Below are 20,166 nucleotides of genomic sequence, written 5' to 3'. Positions count from 1 at the left end.
GTAGTAGTAGTAGTAGTATTTATTCACTCATTATGTTGTTTACATATTTACAGGACTCTATTTCTTATATACATAACTCTTCTAATACACTGACTGACAGAGCAAATGCAACACCAAGGAGGAGTGGTTCGAAAGGGATGAAAGTTGGGGAAAAAACAGAGACGGCACGGACGAATAATTGATGTTTATTTCAAACCGATATGCAGGTTACACAATGCGCACGGCATCGACTCAGTAGGATGTAGGACCACCGCGAGCGGCGATGCACGCAGAAACACGTCGAGGTACAGAGTCAATAAGAGTGCGGATGGTGTCCTGAGGGATGGTTCTCCATTCTCTGTCAACCATTTGCCACAGTTGGTCGTCCGTACGAGGCTGGGGCAGAGTTTGCAAACGGCGTCCAATGAGATCCCACACGTGTTCGATTGGTGAGAGATCCGGAGAGTACGCTGGCCACGGAAGCATCTGTACACCTCGTAGAGCCTGTTGGGAGATGCGAGCAGTGTGTGGGCGGGCATTATCCTGCTGAAACAGAGCATTGGGCAGCCCCTGAAGGTACGGGAGTGCCACCGGCCGCAGCACATGCTGCACGTAGCGGTGGGCATTTAACGTGCCTTGAATACGCACTAGAGGTGACGTGGAATCATACGCAATAGCGCCCCAAACCATGATGCCGCGTTGTCTAGCGGTAGGGCGCTCCACAGTTACTGCCGGATTTGACTTTTCTCCACGCCGACGCCACACTCGTCTGCGGTGACTATCACTGACAGAACAGAAGCGTGACTCATCGGAGAACACGACGTTCCGCCATTCCCTCATCCAAGTCGCTCTAGCCCGGCACCATGCCAGGCGTGCACGTCTATGCTGTGGAGTCAATGGTAGTCTTCTGAGCGGACGCCGGGAGTGCAGGCCTCCTTCAACCAATCGACGGGAAATTGTTCTGGTCGGTATTGGAACAGCCAGGGTGTCTTGCACATGCTGAAGAATGGCGGTTGACGTGGCGTGCGGGGCTGCCACCGCTTGGCGGCGGATGCGCCGATCCTCGCGTGCTGACGTCACTCGGGCTGCGCCTGGACCCCTCGCACGTGCCACATGTCCCTGCGCCAACCATCTTCGCCACAGGCGCTGCACCGTGGACACATCCCTATGGGTATCGGCTGCGATTTGACGAAGCGACCAACCTGCCCTTCTCAGCCCGATCACCATACCCCTCGTAAAGTCGTCTGTCTGCTGGAAATGCCTCCGTTGACGGCGACCTGGCATTCTTAGCTATACACGTGTCCTGTGGCACACGACAACACGTTCTACAATGACTGTCGGCTGAGAAATCACGGTAGGAAGTGGGCCATTCGCCAACGCAGTGTCCCATTTATCGTTCGCTACGTGCGCAGCACAGCGGCGCATTTCACATCATGAGCATACCTCAGTGACGCCAGTCTACCCTGCAATTGGCATAAAGTTCTGACCACTCCTTCTTGGTGTTGCGTTTGCTCTGTCAGTTAGTGTAACATTATTACTTGAGAAAAAAGGAATCTTGTAACTAAACAACATATATTACAGTAGTAGTAGTAGTATTATTAATAACATATTAACACTTAAAATAAATTGAACTTTTAACTCTCTTGAACACATTAAATAAATTATTATTATTATTATTATTATTATTATTATTATTATTATTATTATTATTATTATTATACATAACAAAATCACACTAACCTCAACAGAGTCGAGTAGATATCAGTAAAATACCACGTACGGTGAAACCTTGTGTGTGGTAATTTAGAATATTAATTACATAGAGAGAAATATATTTTTAAATGATGCCTGAAGTACGAGTATGGGTATGAGTGAATGATGGATATGATCAACAGCACATGGTGGAGCATCGAATAGAAATTTAATATGGTGACGTGATATTCTCATTTAGTTATTTCTTCAATAACAGTTTTATTATCCCTGACAAAGGATTTAAGACACTTCAGACTCATTTTCTGACTTAATGAAGTAGTATGTCCTTTATGTATTTGTACATGATGTTTTTTTCCTAGATGCTTTACGTCGCACCGACACAGATAGGTCTTATGACGACGATGGGACAGGAAAGGCCTAGGAATGGGAAGGAAGCGACCGTAGCCTTAATTAAGGTACAGCCCCAGCATTTGCCTGGTGTAAAAATGGGAAACCACGGAAAACCATCTTCAGGGCTGCCGATAGTGGGGTTCGAACCCACTATCTCCTGGTTGCAAGCTCACAGCTGTGCGCCTCTAACCGCACGGCCAACTCGCCCGGTACATGATGTTTTTGCTGGCTGCATGGCTACTTGCCGAATGCCAAATAAATAAAAACAATGTGAGATGCTTATATGTTCTCCATTCTAAAACCACAAAATCTGGTTCAAGTGGTCTCTAACAACGAACCCTCACGAGTGCGAGGTCGGAGGCGCGATGTCTAGTAAGGGGCATTTGAAAGTGCTGTAGTAACAATTGAGACAGGAAACAACATCAGCTGCTAATGAAGCACCATGTGCATAGGAGGGCGACAGCAAATGAGTGTGCGGGTGGTGCAGAGATCAATCTTCTATGGAATGTATGTGATACACTTCGCAGAATGGACTTCATAGACGTTCAAAACATGTTCAGAAAAAAACTAACTTGCACCATGAGCACCAAATAAAAAATGACGCGCCATAGTGATCACAAAAGTCAGCGCCAATAAGATCAAAGGCGATCAGCTCGGTATTCACTCTTACAGAATACATAGATCAGGGCCTCACGTGCACGGTGCAAAGACGACTTCGCTTGGTTGATCAGAGTGCAGACCCCACTCCTCGATTTGGAGCAATAGCGCTGTCTCTCTTTTTCCCCACGCCTGTCTCGCTCGCTCCGCCTGTCTCCTTCTTCCTCACTTGCTCTGTAGCGCTCCAAATCCGAGCCGAGTTGAGACGAGTTGAGTCGAGCTTAGCCGAGTAGCCCGGAGACGAAGCGTTGGTCCGAGCCGAGCCGAGTGGGACCGATGCACTGTGCACAGGAACTCTGCACGCCTGAGATTTTGGGCGTTTGAGAGGCCCTGACATAGATAATCATATTCATACAACGTGGTGACGAGAACTGATGGAAAGTGATTGAATGCAACCGAATGCGAACCAGTCTATCGTGTAGTTCATTGTTAAACTGGCTATACTGCAGTGTGGCAGCAGATGGTGTGATAGTATGTAGGCACGAAAAAAAAAAAAGACATCCAGATGTTGAATTTGTTCCGCGGTTCCAAGTGATATGAACTGCAATGTCAGACACTTTCCAGGAGGGATGGTTTTCTAGAACACAGTATGATTTTTATAGGCAGAGCAGGAGTCAAGCGACAGGAAGTTATTTTCACCAGCTTGGGCCAAAAGCAGTGTTCCTATCATAGCAGCCCCTGACACGCGACAGAATCGTTGAAGGCAGACGACCTCCAACTTCTCGCAGCACAATAAATAACTTTTCAGCCAACTTGCCATCCTGACATAATTGTGTACGAATGCGTTAGGGCACTGATGCTCGTTCCTCGTCCTATAACTTTCTTGGTACCTCTAACTCCCAGAGTGTATTTCGTATGCATTTCCTCGTCAAATCCCGACTGGTCGATGTTGAAAACGAATTCCGCACTAAACGATGGGATAAGGTTGTTTACCTCACCTACAAATGCTCGACCCACTTTGCTGTGCATCGTCAAGTGCCAGCTTTGTTTAGAATCTCGTTATTTTGCGTCGTTCAGTGCTGTAGCTTCGTTCGAAGTTGTGCAACCATTCACTACATCCCTTGAAGTCACTGTAACCTATATCCTGCGTAATTTGATGCCCATAAAGTACTAGGTATTTATCATGCACATCGTGTGACTTGTCTCGAGCGTCCTTGAATCGCGCAAACAATAATATTTTTTTTACAGATTCGACTTGTCCTCCGTTGAAGTACCATAGCTTTTCTTATGCAGCACACTGTCATTTTGCTGCAGATTTATTTGAAATCTGTTTGTAATTGTTTTTTACTATGTGTGGATGGCAATTCAAGTACGTTATTATGTCTTGTACTCGCTTGCTGAAAAACGACTGTTCTTTACTACTCTTCAGTGGAGCCGGGAATTGTGGCTCCGACATGGACGATGAACTTCATGCCTGGACATCTATTTCTATGTCACTTTCACTCTTATCGTCATCAATGCAATCTGCATGTGCAGTGTCCACATAGTCGAGATTATACGACACTATACATTCCACTAAAAGAAAAACCGCTAATATGTCGTCTGTGACTTCCTTCTCACTCTGATAAATATATTGCGTTTCCTTTCGATGGGAATTCAACGTCCGCAACTGTTGCTGTATATATAAGGCAATGTTTCCTTTGCTTATGTTTGCCATTGCATTGGTTTATATCAGTGCTACTAGCAGTATAACACTGTTGTGATGTACGCGGTGACTGTGCAGTTAATCTGCGTCTCATAGCCTCACGCCCTGTCCACTTTTGGATACCTATAGTTCCTCCCCTTCTTATTATTAGCAACCAAAACTGCGCATGCGGTGTAGACGACAGATGGGGCTTCGAATGCTTTTAGTACCATTGGTCATTCGCGACCTCGCACTCGTGACGGTTCCTTGTAAGATCAGCCTTATCACGAAACAAATCATGGTGTTATTTTTCTGAGATGTTTTCCCGACACGCAGTGAAACAGTTTGTTCTTCTGATTGATTCCCTCTTGACATACCATGGCAGAACCCATGCAGATACCATCCGACCTACGGTTAAGATCATCCCTCCTGGATGCACCATTCACCTACAGAATGGTCGGGAACAACGTGAAACGGGTATATAAGCGATAGAGGGTTAGTGATACTGATAAATAATATCCAAACCAAACCAAACCCCATGGCACTACAGCCCGGAAGGGCCATGGCCTACCAAGCGACCGCTGCTCAGCCCGAAGGCCTACAGATTACGAGGTGTCGTGTGGTCAGCACGACGAATCCTCTCGGCGTTATTCTTGGCTTTCTAGACCGGGGCCGCCATCTCACCGTCAGATAGCTCCTCAATTGTAATCACGTAGGCTGAGTGGACCTCGAACCAGCCCTCAGATGCAGATACAAATCCCTGATCTGGCCGAGAATCGAACCCGGGGCCTCCGAATAAGAGGCAGACATGCTACCCCTACACCTCGGTGATAAATAATATGAAATAAAAAATCGTCATTGTCATTTTATCAGCTGCTGAACTTAGCCAATCAAATAACTTCGCGGACGTGCTATCGAATTATTTCTTTCAAATTATCTATCAGTATTACCAACGCTCTAACGCTTATAAACGCGGTTCACGCTGTTTGCGACCACCCTGTATACTATACAACCGAAATGCGGTGCTGAAGCGGATTGTAGATCACGTCATTCTTAACCATGTTAACTTCGCACCATCTACGAGTAACTCAATTTCATTGCTGGCGTGTGTAACAAACATTCTCTTCTGTTTTTCGTATGCTTTGTTCGACATTCCTGGACTGTGTATGGACATGATGAATTCACCATCAGACCAGAGAGGTTTCACATACCACCTGTGTGGATGTTTGAAATTGAAAGCAATGTGATTCGGAATATTGCTTGCAACAAACGTTGATGAAGTGCGCTTACTATCATCAGGAACTCTGTTTGCTGGATTGTATACTTCTACCAAGGACCACTAGCAACCATATTTTCTAACTCTGTCAGTAAATATATGTACTTGTTCATAAATTACAATATAATTGACGAATACAATTTGTACCGGGAAGTACACCTCAACACCGCACATTCAAAAGAAGCGCCTTAATGAACTCCTCTATCGACCAAAACGTGCAATTACTACTACAGGAAGTTGGGACATTAATCAGAAGAATGCACTGCTGAAGTATTGAGTAATTGTGTTATTGTGAAGTTGCCTAAACTGACAGAATTTATTTGCTTTGTATTTGTTTACTTCAAGAAGAATGAACTTTTCACCATAGATATCTCTACAAAATTGAGGTCACGCACTCTGGTGCAAGGAAGAACAATTTGTTATTGAAAGAAATTTTATGTTTATAGGTTTTCTCAACTTAATTTGTTTCTTTATGTAATTCTGGGTTTGCAACACTTCTCTCTCATTCCGCCAGTTTTGAATCTGGCCAATAATAATTTTCTGTGATTATTTTTCAGCCTATCACAGGCTTCCTTTTGGTTCTTTGGGCGTAACTTTTGAATTCGCCAATACAATTGAGAGGGTGTGTCCGGACTAGTCCAGAATCCTCTCGAACCTTCCCTTCGGGTATATAAGCTGAGACTTTTCTGGCTATCTTGTCTATTGATCGTCATCTTTCTGAGTGTGTGTGTTAAGATAGGAGGCGAGGCGCCTCACTCTTCGCCAGGAAGTCCAGCAGCCAAGGTAATGTCCACCAGGTCTATTTTTCTGTAGCTAACTCCGCAGATTTATCCGAGGGGAAGGTCCGAATTTCTAACTATGTAACCAACTTTTTCTAAAATGTAATTTTTCGTTCGGATAATGTAATAATTTCATAAAGTCTTTAACTGTAAATAGGGGATAGAGAGTGCGTTACCCTCTCGAGTTCCCCTTCAACTTGGTTCGAGGTGACTGCGACTTTGTAACTGTTTTTCTTCTTTTCTGTAATGCCTTAAGTAACTTTCATTCGAACTAACTCAGTAGCTTGGGATTAGTCCCTGTATCACTGGGCCGAGAGCCCGGTTAGGATTTTATTCTTCATTTAGGAGTGCAAGTATAAGCCTCCATTCATTTTGTGTTCGGGCCATTAATTTAACCTCTTATTTTTTTCCATGAAGGCCCAGTAGGTAGGGTACTTGATACCCCTATATACGAACTTTTGCCAACTGTAAATTGCACCCAGAGAGGCCAGGGATCGCAACATTTTGTGTAATGTTACCTTGAGTAGGCTGTAAGAAATTGAGAGCATGTAAGCTCTTTTCTAAATATTCTGTAATTGTGAGGGGTGCCTCTGGAAGGCTAAAGATTGTAACTTTTGGAGCAAGTGCTCTTGAATTTGAGAGATTTCTATCTTGGTCTAAACAATACCTCTTTTGAAATGTAAACGTGTAAACTAAGGTTTCGAAGTCCAAAATTGTTAAATTCTCTATTCTGGGGTGTTCCACGGAGACGGAGAGGGGCTGGCTCCCGCCGTCGGCTGTCTTGAGAATGATTTTCCGTGGTTTTTATACTCCTGCACTAAAGCGAATGCCGGGACGGTTCCTAGTCCTAGTATAGGCCACGGCCGCCAACCCTCTCACCTTCTCCGTAACAAACGGCGTCACCGTTTAAGAGGTCCACCTCCTCCTTCAGGGGAAGAATGAAAACATTTTAGTCGTAGTTGTTGTTCAGTGAACTATTTATTCATACTTCAGACTGGAATGTATTGTTTTTAACAATTGTGCCTCTCCGAGAAACAAATAGAGTTCAGGACAATTCAAGACAGAATTTAAAATTTTATTACGTAGGACTTTTAGTAGTATGATTTAAAAAATCAGGATATCTTCAAGATATTCGATACTTTACACCAGGGCCTCTCAAACGCCCAAAATCTCACGCGTGCAAATCGAGGTGCAAGAGCTCCGTGCACTGTGCATCGCTCCCGCTCGGCACGGCTCGTACCAACGCTTCGTCTCTGGGCTACTCGGCTAAGCTCGGCTCAACTCGGATCGATTCGTCTCGGATTTGGAGCGCTACGCAGCAAGTAAGGAAGAGGGAGACAGGGGAAGCGAGCGAGACAGGCGTGGGGAAAGAGAGAGACCGCGCTATAGCTCCAAATCGAGGAGTGGGGGTCTGCACTCTGGTCAACCAAGCGAAGTCGTCTTTTGCACCGTGCACAGTGCATGCACCAAGCGCATGCACCCTGAGAGGCCCTGCTTTACACGACTCTCAGTATAGGGGGATAAAAAAGAAGAAACCTGTGAAAACCAATCTTGTCACCCTAACTTTATTGGCAAATATGTGCTAATTTTAGCGTGCTTCTAGATTATTCTCATGAACGTCACACTAACTAGGATGTGGTACAGGTATATAGGACAGAGAGTAGAAGTCGTGATCTTAACTGATCCATAGCCTCGGTGTTTATCCGGTGTGGGACCACAGAAAACTATCATCATATCTACCGACAGCGGAGATCTATTCAACTACCCACTGAATGCAAGCTTGAAGCTACATGATCTGCACCATGTAGTCGACGTGGTCGTTATATTACATTTCTAAATAATAATGTTATTGGTATTGCGTCCCACTAACTACTTTTACGGTTTCGGAGACAACTTACTTTATTTAAGGACAAAATATTACTGTTCGCCAAATACTGAGCTACTTTACTAACCAAATAATAATTCTCTCGAAAGTCAAGGAACTAATGGATGGATAATATCCCTGCATCAACCATGATCCGTTTTAACTCTCTCATATTCTATTGAGTAGTTATCTTCAAACCAGCATGAGTGCAACGAGATTTATGAGGGCGATTCAAGAATAAATGAGTCGGAGGCTATAAAATGAAAACCGCTGAAAGGATCGTAATGCAACTGTCTGCAGAAGAAGGTGTGGACCCTATAAGAACGCTGAGTTCCTAAACTCGTCGCACCACGTGACGACAGAGCGAGCATGCGAGATCGTCCACTGCACCCAGTGAAATGGAGGCTTAAAAAGGGGTGTAGAGCGTTTTCTGACAGCAGAGGGAGTGAGGTGAACGAAAATTCATCGAAGAATGGCACATATGTACGGAGAGCACTGCATTTCCGTTGCAAGGGTCAAGGCATGGCACAAGCGATGCAGGGAAGGACGCATGTCGTTGGCCGATGATGCACGGTCTGGAACGCCACACCGCATTGCTGATGCCATTGTCCAGCAGGTGGATACCCTCGTTGTGTAAGACGGGCGAGTTGCGGTAGCAGCCATTGCCGCAGAGGTCGGAGTGAGCGTCGGAAGTGTTAACGCCTTCATTAAGGACAGATTGAAATTTCGCTGAAAGTGCAGCATGTCGAATGGACCTCTCTCTTGAACATGTGCTGCGCTGTGCTAAGGAAGGGAATGAGTTCCTGTCACGAGTGGTTGTTGGAGACGAGACATGGTGTTATCACTTCGAACCCGAGTCTAAACGACAAAGTCTGCAGTGGAAGCATGCAGGGTCGTCGCCATCGAAAAAATCCTATTTGAGATAAAGAAGGCTCTGAGACGCAAACGATTTACCTCGGATACCGACGTCAAACAGCACGTTCGGAAGTGATTCACAACGCAGCCCCAGGAATTTTACGAGACGGCCATTCACCGTGTTGTGTCGTAGTGGGACAAGTGCTTCAATGGTATTGGACAATACTTTTGAAATAACGGTACAGGTTTTCATTTTATAACCTCCGGCTCGTTTCTTTTTGAACAGCCCTTATAATTTAAACATTAGGGGTACGGTCTACAATTTATGCAACTATCCCTACATAATTGTACACCAGGCTAAACGACACTACCTGATACTTGACAACCAGTTGGCAGTACTTAGGGGTCTGTGTTGTAAGTATACCATGACATGATGCTCCTTGAAGCACACATGGGAAGAATGAAGTACGCATCTCATAAGGGAAGGTCGCGAGCTGAGCTGTTTAATGATTTCTAAAGTCAAGTCTGCTTCGGCTGACGTCCATGCGTTCAAGAGTTATGAATCTTTGTAAGTCATGCAGCAACACATTAAAGAAATATATATGAGCTCAATAAGGCACTTTGCATGTCTTCAATTTACATTTACAACTGTGTAAATCAATGGTAGTACCTAGTAAAATTCATGTAATGTCGAATTACGTAAAATCTGTACGTGCTAGGACAAACTCGTTGATATTTTAGAAATCAGAGCATCGTTTTACATAGAAATCATTCGTTTTTACTAGAATCTTTGCAGGCTAGCATTATTAGTAGGATTTTTTATAATGTATAAATGAACACGAGGTATTTACCAGCTTCGCCCTCTCTGATGACATAGCTGCCCCTCGCGTACTCCTGAGGGTGCATTGAGTCCACCAGTTCACGTACTTGACTTGTGTCCAGGTTCTTCAGGAAGTCATTGTCCATGATGGCTTCCTTTATTAGCTGTTTGGATCTGAAACATGCAGAAGAGAACTCGTTCATATTAATAGTCACTTTTGAGTTAAATAGAGTTTTATGTAAGAGTTCAGTCGCGCATAAACGCCCAAATAAAAGAAATACAATTTCAAAATTCATCTGTGTAAACAAAATGCAGTAATACATATTTGGTTTTTAAAGTGACTAGCAGTAGCCAAGTCTTCACAACGAGTTCACACCATTACGAGACTTGGGCTTCCCACTCGTTGCGGAAATAAGCGGAGCCTTCTTTGAAATTCACTTTAAATTACTTTTTCTGATTAGTTTCTCCTTTTTGTGGCCGCTTTGATTCGCGTGCGATTGCACTCTCTTACTGTGCACAAGTGGTGCTTAGTTATGCTATTTGCTGCAAGAAATGAACACAGTTGGTATCGTCACGTTACAACATAACGAGTGAACTTTTCTGAGTGCATTTTCTGATGTGAGAACGTCTATAAAATCAGGCTACATACATTCGAAGCTTAGCGTAACCTTCGGACTTATAACTTCAGAACTGAAGATTAAATCCGAATGGTTAAGGTACCGTTTGATTGGAAATGTGGGACGAAAAGAAAAATATGACACTCGGTGGGCTCCGTTAGATACGTGTGGTGGTGGTGGTGGGGCACATAAAAAGACGATTTAGAGGAATATGATTTGGTTACGATTAATAGCTCAGAAACTAAGACACATACGAAGGTGTTTATGATGTCTTATGATAGCGTATTTGATGCCTTACATGTAATCCCTTCCACAAAAAGTAACACGGTAAGGAAGGGGCTCAAAATCTGAATAAGGAAATATTTTTGAAAGCTGGAAAATTTGCGTCTAAATATAAATTAAGACCCCTCATGTGGAGTACCGGAAATGATAGTACTAAAACGGCGAACCTAATCCCTTAGGGAAGAAGTTATGTGGGGGTAAAAATTGTGCGAATTTATTAATTTGCTTCATATCGACTTTTGAATGCAAAGTCTGACCCAGGATGTATTTTTAATTGAACAGGAAATCTTACACCCGATATAGTGGTAGACTTAGGACTTAGTAGACTTAGGATAATTAGAGCAGAAGTTACATTGTCGAAGACATTTTGAAAATTACCAAATGTTTAGAAACATTACCGTGTTTGGTATCGCTGGAAAGAGAATTCAAAGACTGAACTGTACCGTCTTCTCATATTTCAAATTCACAAATTATAATCGCACGGAATCATACAGACTACATAAGCAGACGGGCCACTGGTGTGCCATGGTACGGAACGGGCACTTGTAAATAAAATTTTATCGAACTGGCTATCTAATGTGTCTTTGATTACATTCGGTCAGATTTGAGTCGCGCGACATTGTCACGAAAACCAAGCGAGGCAGTCCCTAGGGTGTATCCAACCATATATTTCCTTGATAGATATTCTGCAAGTATTTCTTACCAGCAATTATTCACATTCTGATGTTAGCTAGAACAGAATGTTATCATTACAATATAAGTGTAGGGTCTATTCGTCGAATGTTTCTAAGAGTTGTATTTCCTTAACAAGAGAGTACTGAAAAGAGTCACATTTAGAAACTAGTAACACTGCTATATTTCTTTCTTTCTTTCTTTCTTTCTTTCTTTCTTTCTTCCTTTCTTCTCCTTTCTTCGTTATGCGCAATTTAAAGGGCACGTTTGAACTTATCTTGATCTGGCTGTTGCCCTTTCTTCTAAAGGTATTCTTATTCTTCTTCTTCTCCCCCCCCCAAAAATCCGTTCATGAATTCGCTGTGGTGTTTTTCTTGTTCTTATGTCAACTGTTTTATTTATTTATTCGTTGTATTTCATACACAGCAGGGCTTATTATGAGATCCAATTACTCTACGGTTTACCTACACTGCTCGTTGGTATTACTTATTCAAAATTCGATTGCTCTTGGGTGAAGAGGCACTGATATTTGTTGATCGCCGTTGGTAGATGACAGCGGGCATGTCAGTGGAAGGAGTACATACATCAAATGAGGCTCGTTTTACTGACAAGATGAATTTTAGAGAATAATTGGTGAGTGCTACCAATACAAAAACAATAGGGTGAAATCAGAATGCAATGTGTGTTGATTATTCAAGAGGGCAAGGACTGACGGACTGACTAACTGAGCAGTCATAGATTTAGCGCGCTACTGTACCCGTCGGCAAGCTGGATGATATCACTGGAAGTAAACAAGCACTAGCTCCTGGAATGGCAGAGTGCAATTATTGTATTTTGAACACATTATAATATAGGCCTATATTTAAATATAATACAATACTATTCATTTCGCTCATATTACATTATCTATTTTATATAAAACATCACTTTATAAACTGGAATTAAATTAAAACGGGATAACTTCAGTTCAAATGAATGACACCAAATTAAATTACTTTTTAAGGTATCTACTATTTGCTATTGGCTTTACGTCGCACCGACACAGATAGGTCTTTGGCGACGATGGGACAGGAAAGGGCTACGACTGGGAAGGAAGCAGCCGTGGCCTTAATTAAGGTACAGCCCCAGCATTTGCCTGGTGTGAAAATGGGAACCCACGGAAAACCACCTTCAGGGCTGCCGATTGTGGGGTTCAAACCCATTATCTCCCGAATACTGGATACTGGCCGCACTTATTTTTTTTTTTTTTTTTTTTTGCTAGGGGCTTTACGTCGCACCGACACAGATAGGTCTTATGGCGACGATGGGATAGGAAAAGCCTAGGAGTTGGAAGGAAGCGGCCGTGGCCTTAATTAAGGTACAGCCCCAGCATTTGCCTGGTGTGAAAATGGGAAACCACGGAAAACCATTTTCAGGGCTGCCGATAGTGGGATTCGAACCTACTATCTCCCGGATGCAAGCTCACAGCCGCGCGCCTCTACGCGCACGGCCAACTCGCCCGGTAGGCCGCACTTAAGCGACTGCAGCTATCGAGCTCGATTTTTAAGTTATCTGACGGTGTGAAGCAAAATATAAATTAACTCCAACTATGTAACTTACTCTCGATTCACAAAGCATTACATCTTCAACATATACGGGTACATTAATTTACAAAGCTACGGATAGGCCCATTTTGATAATGGCAATTCTGAATGGTTGATACAGAGAAAGTCAAATAGACTATAGCTTTCAGTATTATTATTTATTGAACATAACAGGCGAATTAGCTCCGATACATGTTCACAAGGACAACTAACAACAAAAGAAGAGAAGCGAAAAAACCAAACCCCATGGCACTACAGCCCTTGAAGGGCCTTGGCCTACCAAGCGACCGCTGCTCAGCCCGAAGGCCTGCAGATTACGAAGTGTCGTGTGGTCAGCACGATGAATTTTCTCGGCCGTTATTCTTGGCTCCCTAGACCGGGAAAAGAAGAGAAGATAAATACAAAATTCCTGGGCATGCCATGAGGTCCGTTGGATACCCCGGAAACGTGACACTCCCAAGGGAGGGTCACCACAGCAGTCATCCTTAGTCCCTACATGCCACGTCCATCGTCTCCACTTAATATTAAGAAACAAAATAAATGGACAATAAGCGATAATAAAATAAAAGCAAGAAATAATATTAATGCCAATCTACTGCTACTGTCCGGCCGTGTCATCACCCCTGGTGAGAAGAAGCCGCCTTCCCAATGATGACACGACCGGCCCTATCCGTGGGCCCCTAAGGAAGACCCCAACAACCTTACCAGATGACAGTGCATTTCTGTCACCATTCCATTGCGGCCGGCCACGTGAAGTTGGAGCCGCTCTCCTCCCATATCCCGACTCTCACATTTCTCCCTTCTTTTACATATTTGGGGTGGGCCCCTCCCACCCCGTTCTCTTACGGTTATGTCCTGTTCTCCCTTGCCCATCACACCTTACCATCTCCTACTATGCGTGAATAGTGAGAAGACAGCACATGCCCAAATGTATACAACAAAGTATCATGCTGCTAGCTTCCTGCAAATAATAATAAGGTTCAAATAGACTATACATGGCAAAAAGAAAAAAAAACCGCTTTCAACAAGCTCTGTGGGATATGGAACATCACTAGAAAACTGTTTTTTATTTGATGTACAATTCACCTTGTCTCTGTATTTCTGGCTTGCAAATGAATATACTTTTATAAAAAGGACAGCTTTATGTGTGTATCATGAAAATCATAGTTCTACATTATTAACAATTCTATATCGAACACTGTGCTCTACTCTATCCCCACTTCCCGTATTGTTCCTGGTCCGCAACACACGCAGAGTAAGCGGGGAAAATGTTCTACAACACAGAATACTAGCCCGCAACACAACCTTACGAAGACGAGCATAAGAAAGAACATAGGCCTCAGCTTCACCATTGCAGTAGTCATACTGATCTGTAGCACAGATGTCTTTAAGGTTTTATAATACGGAAACTACAGGGCGAGTCTCTGCTCTATGGCAAAACACAAGAAGTCTCTTTTAACATTTTTTTTGCGTCGCACTGACACGATGGCGACGATGAGATAGGAATGGGGAAGAAACGAACGTGGCTTTGATCAAGTCGCAGGACCAGCATTTTTGGTGTGATAATGGGAAACCACGGAAAATCGTCTTCAGGACTGCCGACAGTGGGGTTCAGTAGGTTCGAACCCACTATCTCCCGAATGATGATGCTGATGATGCTGATGATGCTGATGATGATGCTTTTTGTTTAAAGGGACCTAACATCTAGGTCACGAAATGAGACGAAACGTAAGGAAAATTGAAAATCCATAATCCTCCACTGACCAAAATTTAAAACGTGATGACGATAAATGAACGGATGGATATGAATTTGAAACAATCAGTGGATCCGACCCGCAATGCCCCACATTCCCAGAAACTAGCGTTAAACATTAGTATAACTGACCAAGGGACTGCTTCTAAAGCACAATACTGAATCGATGATGCTTGTAGTCTAAACGAGTCCAAAATCCAGGTTATCGGCCCCTCATAATGGTACTTATCGCTAGGAAAGTAGAACCATGGTATTTGTCATGTTGCGGTAGTAATCAAAAGTGGCGTAGACTCGCGGTATTCCACACATTATGGTACTACTCACAGGTTATGAAATTCGCACATATAACGCAGACCTATGGTGTTTCTCACAATGCGACGCCATTTACAGGCAACGCAAACCTATGGTGTTTCTCACATAGGTGTACTAATCACAGAGACCCGCACTATCCCGTGGTGTTCCTCATGTAGTGGGTACTAATCATAGGCAAGGCAGACCCATGGTGTTGCTCATATAGTGGTACGAATCACAGGTAATGTAAAATGCATCCTGAGTACACACTGTCGCTACCAATCACAAACCTATTGTGTTCCTAACATAGTGGTACAAAGCGACCCATGATGTTCCCTGCGTGGTGGTACTAATTACAAGTAGTATCATGGTTCTAATTTGATCATACCTTGGTCGCCCCTTTTAGTCGCCTCTTACGACATCATCTACGTCCCCTACCCACAGGGGGTTGTGTGTTTGGTACGCGAGAAGTATTTTATTTCCCTCAAGTCCACCGGCAAGCCGGTTAGGACCCCTTATCTGCCACCTGGGACGCGTCACGTGGGAGTATCACCTGTCCCCCTGCTACGCCAGCGTAGTAGGTTCGTGGATTTCCGAATGAAAGCTGACCGATACGTGATTCAAACCGCGCAGCCACTCGCTCGGTAAACAAGGAAGTGATTCGAGAAGTGACGAACATAAAACCAATGTATATAGTCCAGTTCACTACCGTTTACTGATAAGTAAAGGCCGCATTTTTATGCAGTAACATGTTAGATTGCAAACTAATTTGGTTAGTAGGAAGTGTCGGCCACCCGCTCTTCCATAATGTAGCAAGAGTAACATAAATTATAGGGGTTCTGATGGACCGTACCCCTAAAATGTATGCAAACCCCAAAGCATAATTGTTGTGAAGGTAGACTATACTTGCTACTCGCTTCAGTAAGTTTGTATTGACGTCCGAAACGGGGGAGGAGCTTAGGTCAGCTGTTTCCAATATGGCGGCGAGATAGTGACGGGAAGTAAACACGACAGTGATCGGGTGTGCGTCTGTAGGATTTATTAAGTATTCAAAATGTCTTTGGTGTCGTATGCGCAACTGTTGAGAGTTGTCGGAGATTTCACGCGTCCATTGGTGGAAGGGAAAGAAATATTCAAGCGTAATTACTTGATATGTGTAGGTAAAAAGTTTGAAACCGAAGATGAAACTGGTGTTGTAGCGTTGTGTTTACAATCATCCCACATCGATTCAAAACCGCACAAAGTTAATGTTGTCTTGAACAAGGGGGTGAAAATGTGAAGTGCAACTGTATATATGAAGCGGGTTTGTCAGAGAAATGTTACCGTTGACACACTAATTCACCTTAACAGTTAAGCTACTGTAATTTTCCACTATTAGAGGTTGTGGAGTAATTTCTTGTTGATTTGGTCCATGCCAAAGCCTTAGCCACGTGACGGGGGAGTTACCTGTTTTGTAAACTGTAATCTTGGGGAAGAAAGAAAATAACAATGCTACTAAGTAAATGTTGTAAAGCAAATAAATCCTAGGCTTTATACAGGCTTGTGTTGGAACAGTCCACATTAACTTAATGTTCTTCCATTTTTACCATCAGCACAAAATTTAGAACTTAGAACCGACAATAATAAGTATAAAAATTATAACTACCTACAGAATATGCAGACCAAAGTTGGAAAATTATAATTTAAGAGTACTATAACCTTTACAGTCACAGCTGTTTGGGGTTGAAGAATACTTGGTTTGTCCAATTCTACCAAATAATTAGGTTATGGCTTCTAATTTAAGATGACCGGGCGAGTTGGCCGTGCGGTTAGGATCGTGAAGCTGTGAGCTCGCATCCGGGAGATAGTGGGTTCGAACCCCACTGTCGGCAGCCCTGAAGGTGGTTTTCCGTGGTTTCCCATTTTCACACCAGGCGAATGCTGGGGCTGTACCTTAATTAAGGCCACGGCCGCTTCCTTCCCATTCCTAGACCTTTCCTTTCCCATCGTCGCCATAAGACCTATCTGTGTCGGTGTGACGTAAAACAAATAGCAAAAAAAGTTAATTTATGATGGAAAAATACCACATATTTTCTTTCATTGTTAGAAGTATTTTATAGGCAATTTAAATGCAGCGCTTAATTACTACCAGTTAAAGATATTACTCACATGTAGATAGTTAATTTACTGTCTGCTGTTACACATATGAAGAAGTTTACAAAGAGCGGATTACATTCTATGTGCGGCACAGAAGTATTAGGCTACAAGTTTATCAGTATTTTTGATGTAGCTAAATCTTTGTGAATACAAATTAGAGACAGTATCGATACCTACGCTGTGGAAAGAAGTCGTCTTCACGAGAATGCAGACTGCACACTGTCATATATCGCGTAACGCGTTTTCCAATTGACAGCGCGGAAACCCATCTTTCTCTCTGAACCTTTTGTACAGGAAAGTAGTGAACAGATTTCGCATCCGTTTTATACGATTTACAACCGTATACAGAGCAGTACCTCCTCAAATTTGACAATTTTCTTTCTGTTTCCATCACGACGTCAATGCTTCGCCATGTAAATAAATCTCACCAGTCACTATGTTGCAGCTTCAAAATTCTACCGCGTGGCTGCGCCATCCAACTTTTCTGACGTCAATTCTAACCTATTAATGCATAAAAATCCGGACTCTACTGATAAGATACCAACTGTGCTTCTAGGCCTGCATCCGCTGACGCTTGAACAATTGTCAGTCCTAAGTAAAACTCATAGCATACTCAATTTAAGCGTAAGTATGAATAGTGGGTGTGTACGACACATTTTCGTACTGCAGTCTGGTGCACCTCGTGTAACTGGGTTTACGCTGAGCCGCGCGAGAAACAAAGTTAAAGGAATGGTGGTAACTTCCACAGTAGTCAACGTTGAGTAGACCTGTTTAGCTTGCTGGAAGTAATGCGCGTTTTCCTCCAGTTTAAAAACTGCTATTAACAAACTGCTCTAATGCACTGACAATAGGCCTATTTCTTGCCTTCGTATTCTCCTTATCATCGCCCTTTTGCCACAGAGGAGATATTTACCCTGTATTTTTAATGTTGAAAACATTTCGTAGAAGAGAAAGCAGGGGGTCCCCATATTATGAAAAACGTAAAATTAAGCAATTTCCTCAACTGTGCCGAAAACTGAAGGGATAAAGGGCCCGGAAAGGTTTTAAATTGTGAGTCTTGGATAGCTCTAAAAAACATTCGAAAATCACTTCCGACCTAAGTGCAGTTCCGAAAAAACAGCCTAAAATCGCTTGTTTATTTACTCGTTTTCTTTTTTATTCAAATTCTAGCTAAATTAACTTATTTGCAAAATTATTTCTGTAATGTGTTCCTTTGATCAATACCCTCAGGCATTTTTTGATTTTTTGAAAAATATTCACACCGAAAGCAGTTATAAGGGCTTGAGTGAAACTTTGCATTGACTCCCATTAGCGCTTATAGTGGTGCTCAAGTGAAACAATGCATTGACTCACATTAGCGCTCATAGTGGTGCTTAATTGAAACAATGCATTGACTCACATTAGCGCTCATAGTGGTGCTTAAGAGAAACAATGCATTGACTCACATTAGTGCTCGTAGTGGTAGAAAAAGGCAAACTTCTAATCTAACGATGATTAAGAAAAGGATTGTAATTTTTAGGAATAAATAAAGAATACATTCTCATACTTTATTACATTTTATTTACCTAAAATTCGCAGTTTTTGCACAATTGCAACAGTAATTTCATCTAATGGGAATGAACGGTAGCAGAAGAGAAAGATCACACGTCAAATAGCAGCAGTCACAGTTCTGTTAGTGTTAATCATTTTTAGGTTTTTGGGCAATGTAGACTATCACATTTCGTTTTATTCTGGTTCGGTGATATTATAACATCGGAAGTCAAGGGATCCCCCCTCCTCCGGTTTATGATTCCTTTCGATAGTCACCATTTTCTCCTGATTAAAAGCGGTAGATGATCATGTAATTATGCACTTTACGGAGATAATCTCGACTATAAACACCTCTATCTCCATATCTCAAATAGGATCAGCTCCATCGAAGGAGGTCGTCAAATCTTAAAAATTAAACCTAAAGTAAGTTTTATTTGAAATAAAGCAACATGCTTCAACCCTCTCTTAACCGTTTCCTCCTTTGAATATCGCAGTGTCAGTTAGCCAAGTACCTAAGGTAACACAATATTGTAATGAACGTACGGTATGTAACGAGTTTTATAACAGTATGCCCTGCGCCATTTTCACACGATATTCGAACACACAGACAGACAGACAGACAGACAGACAGACAGACAGACAGACAGACAGACAGACAGACAGACAGACAGACAGACAGACAGACAGACAGACAGACAGACAGACAGACAGACAGACAGACAGACAGACAGACAGACAGACAGACAGACAGACAGACAGACAGACAGACAGACAGACAGACAGACAGACAGACAGACAGACAGACAGACAGACAGACAGACAGACAGACAGACAGACAGACAGACAGACAGACAGACAGACAGACAGACAGACAGACAGACAGATAGATAGATAGATAGATAGATAGATAGATAGATAGATAGATAGATAGATAGATAGATAGATAGAGAGAGAGAGAAAGTTTAGTGTTCTCCGTCAGGAAGTTGAAAAATAAAGAAACTATTTCCACTCCCGGAGGTGCACATTGCCTTGAGGTTCATTTAGCCTACTCCAAGAAATACACTAGTGTCCAAAAGTTAAACATAATCACTAAACGAGGCCATACCGTCTCATAGGAATGTCAGACGGATTGTTGAACAAACGGAAGCTGACTCACACACCATATGCCACACAACTTATCCAGAGAAACAGTGTCAGAAAGGTTCTGATAGCTAAGGCACACCTTTGACAACAACTAAAAAGCTTGGCAATGTCTTCCACAGCAAAATATGCTCTTAATAGGGTGAATGGTTACCCCTAACGGCCACACATGCTTCGCAGGGACGTGGCACGCTCTCTATCAGAT

General features: G+C 42.9%; 1 protein-coding gene across 1 annotated transcript in view; it reads right to left on the bottom strand.

The window, feature by feature from the left end:
- LOC136878905 (cGMP-dependent protein kinase, isozyme 1) overlaps nucleotides 1–20,166 on the bottom strand; it is a 759,217-nt gene that overhangs the window by 70,033 nt on the left and 669,018 nt on the right. The window contains exon 5 of the mRNA XM_067152503.2: nucleotides 9,989–10,131. Coding sequence (XP_067008604.2) covers nucleotides 9,989–10,131 — 143 coding nt within the window. The remainder of the gene's footprint in view (nucleotides 1–9,988; nucleotides 10,132–20,166) is intronic.

The sequence above is a fragment of the Anabrus simplex genome, chromosome 8, assembly GCF_040414725.1.
Source record: "Anabrus simplex isolate iqAnaSimp1 chromosome 8, ASM4041472v1, whole genome shotgun sequence".
In the NCBI taxonomy this organism is placed as follows: Eukaryota; Metazoa; Arthropoda; class Insecta; order Orthoptera; family Tettigoniidae; genus Anabrus; species Anabrus simplex.
The sequence above is the reverse complement of the archived record's forward strand: the minus strand, read 5'-3'. Positions and strand labels throughout refer to the sequence as shown.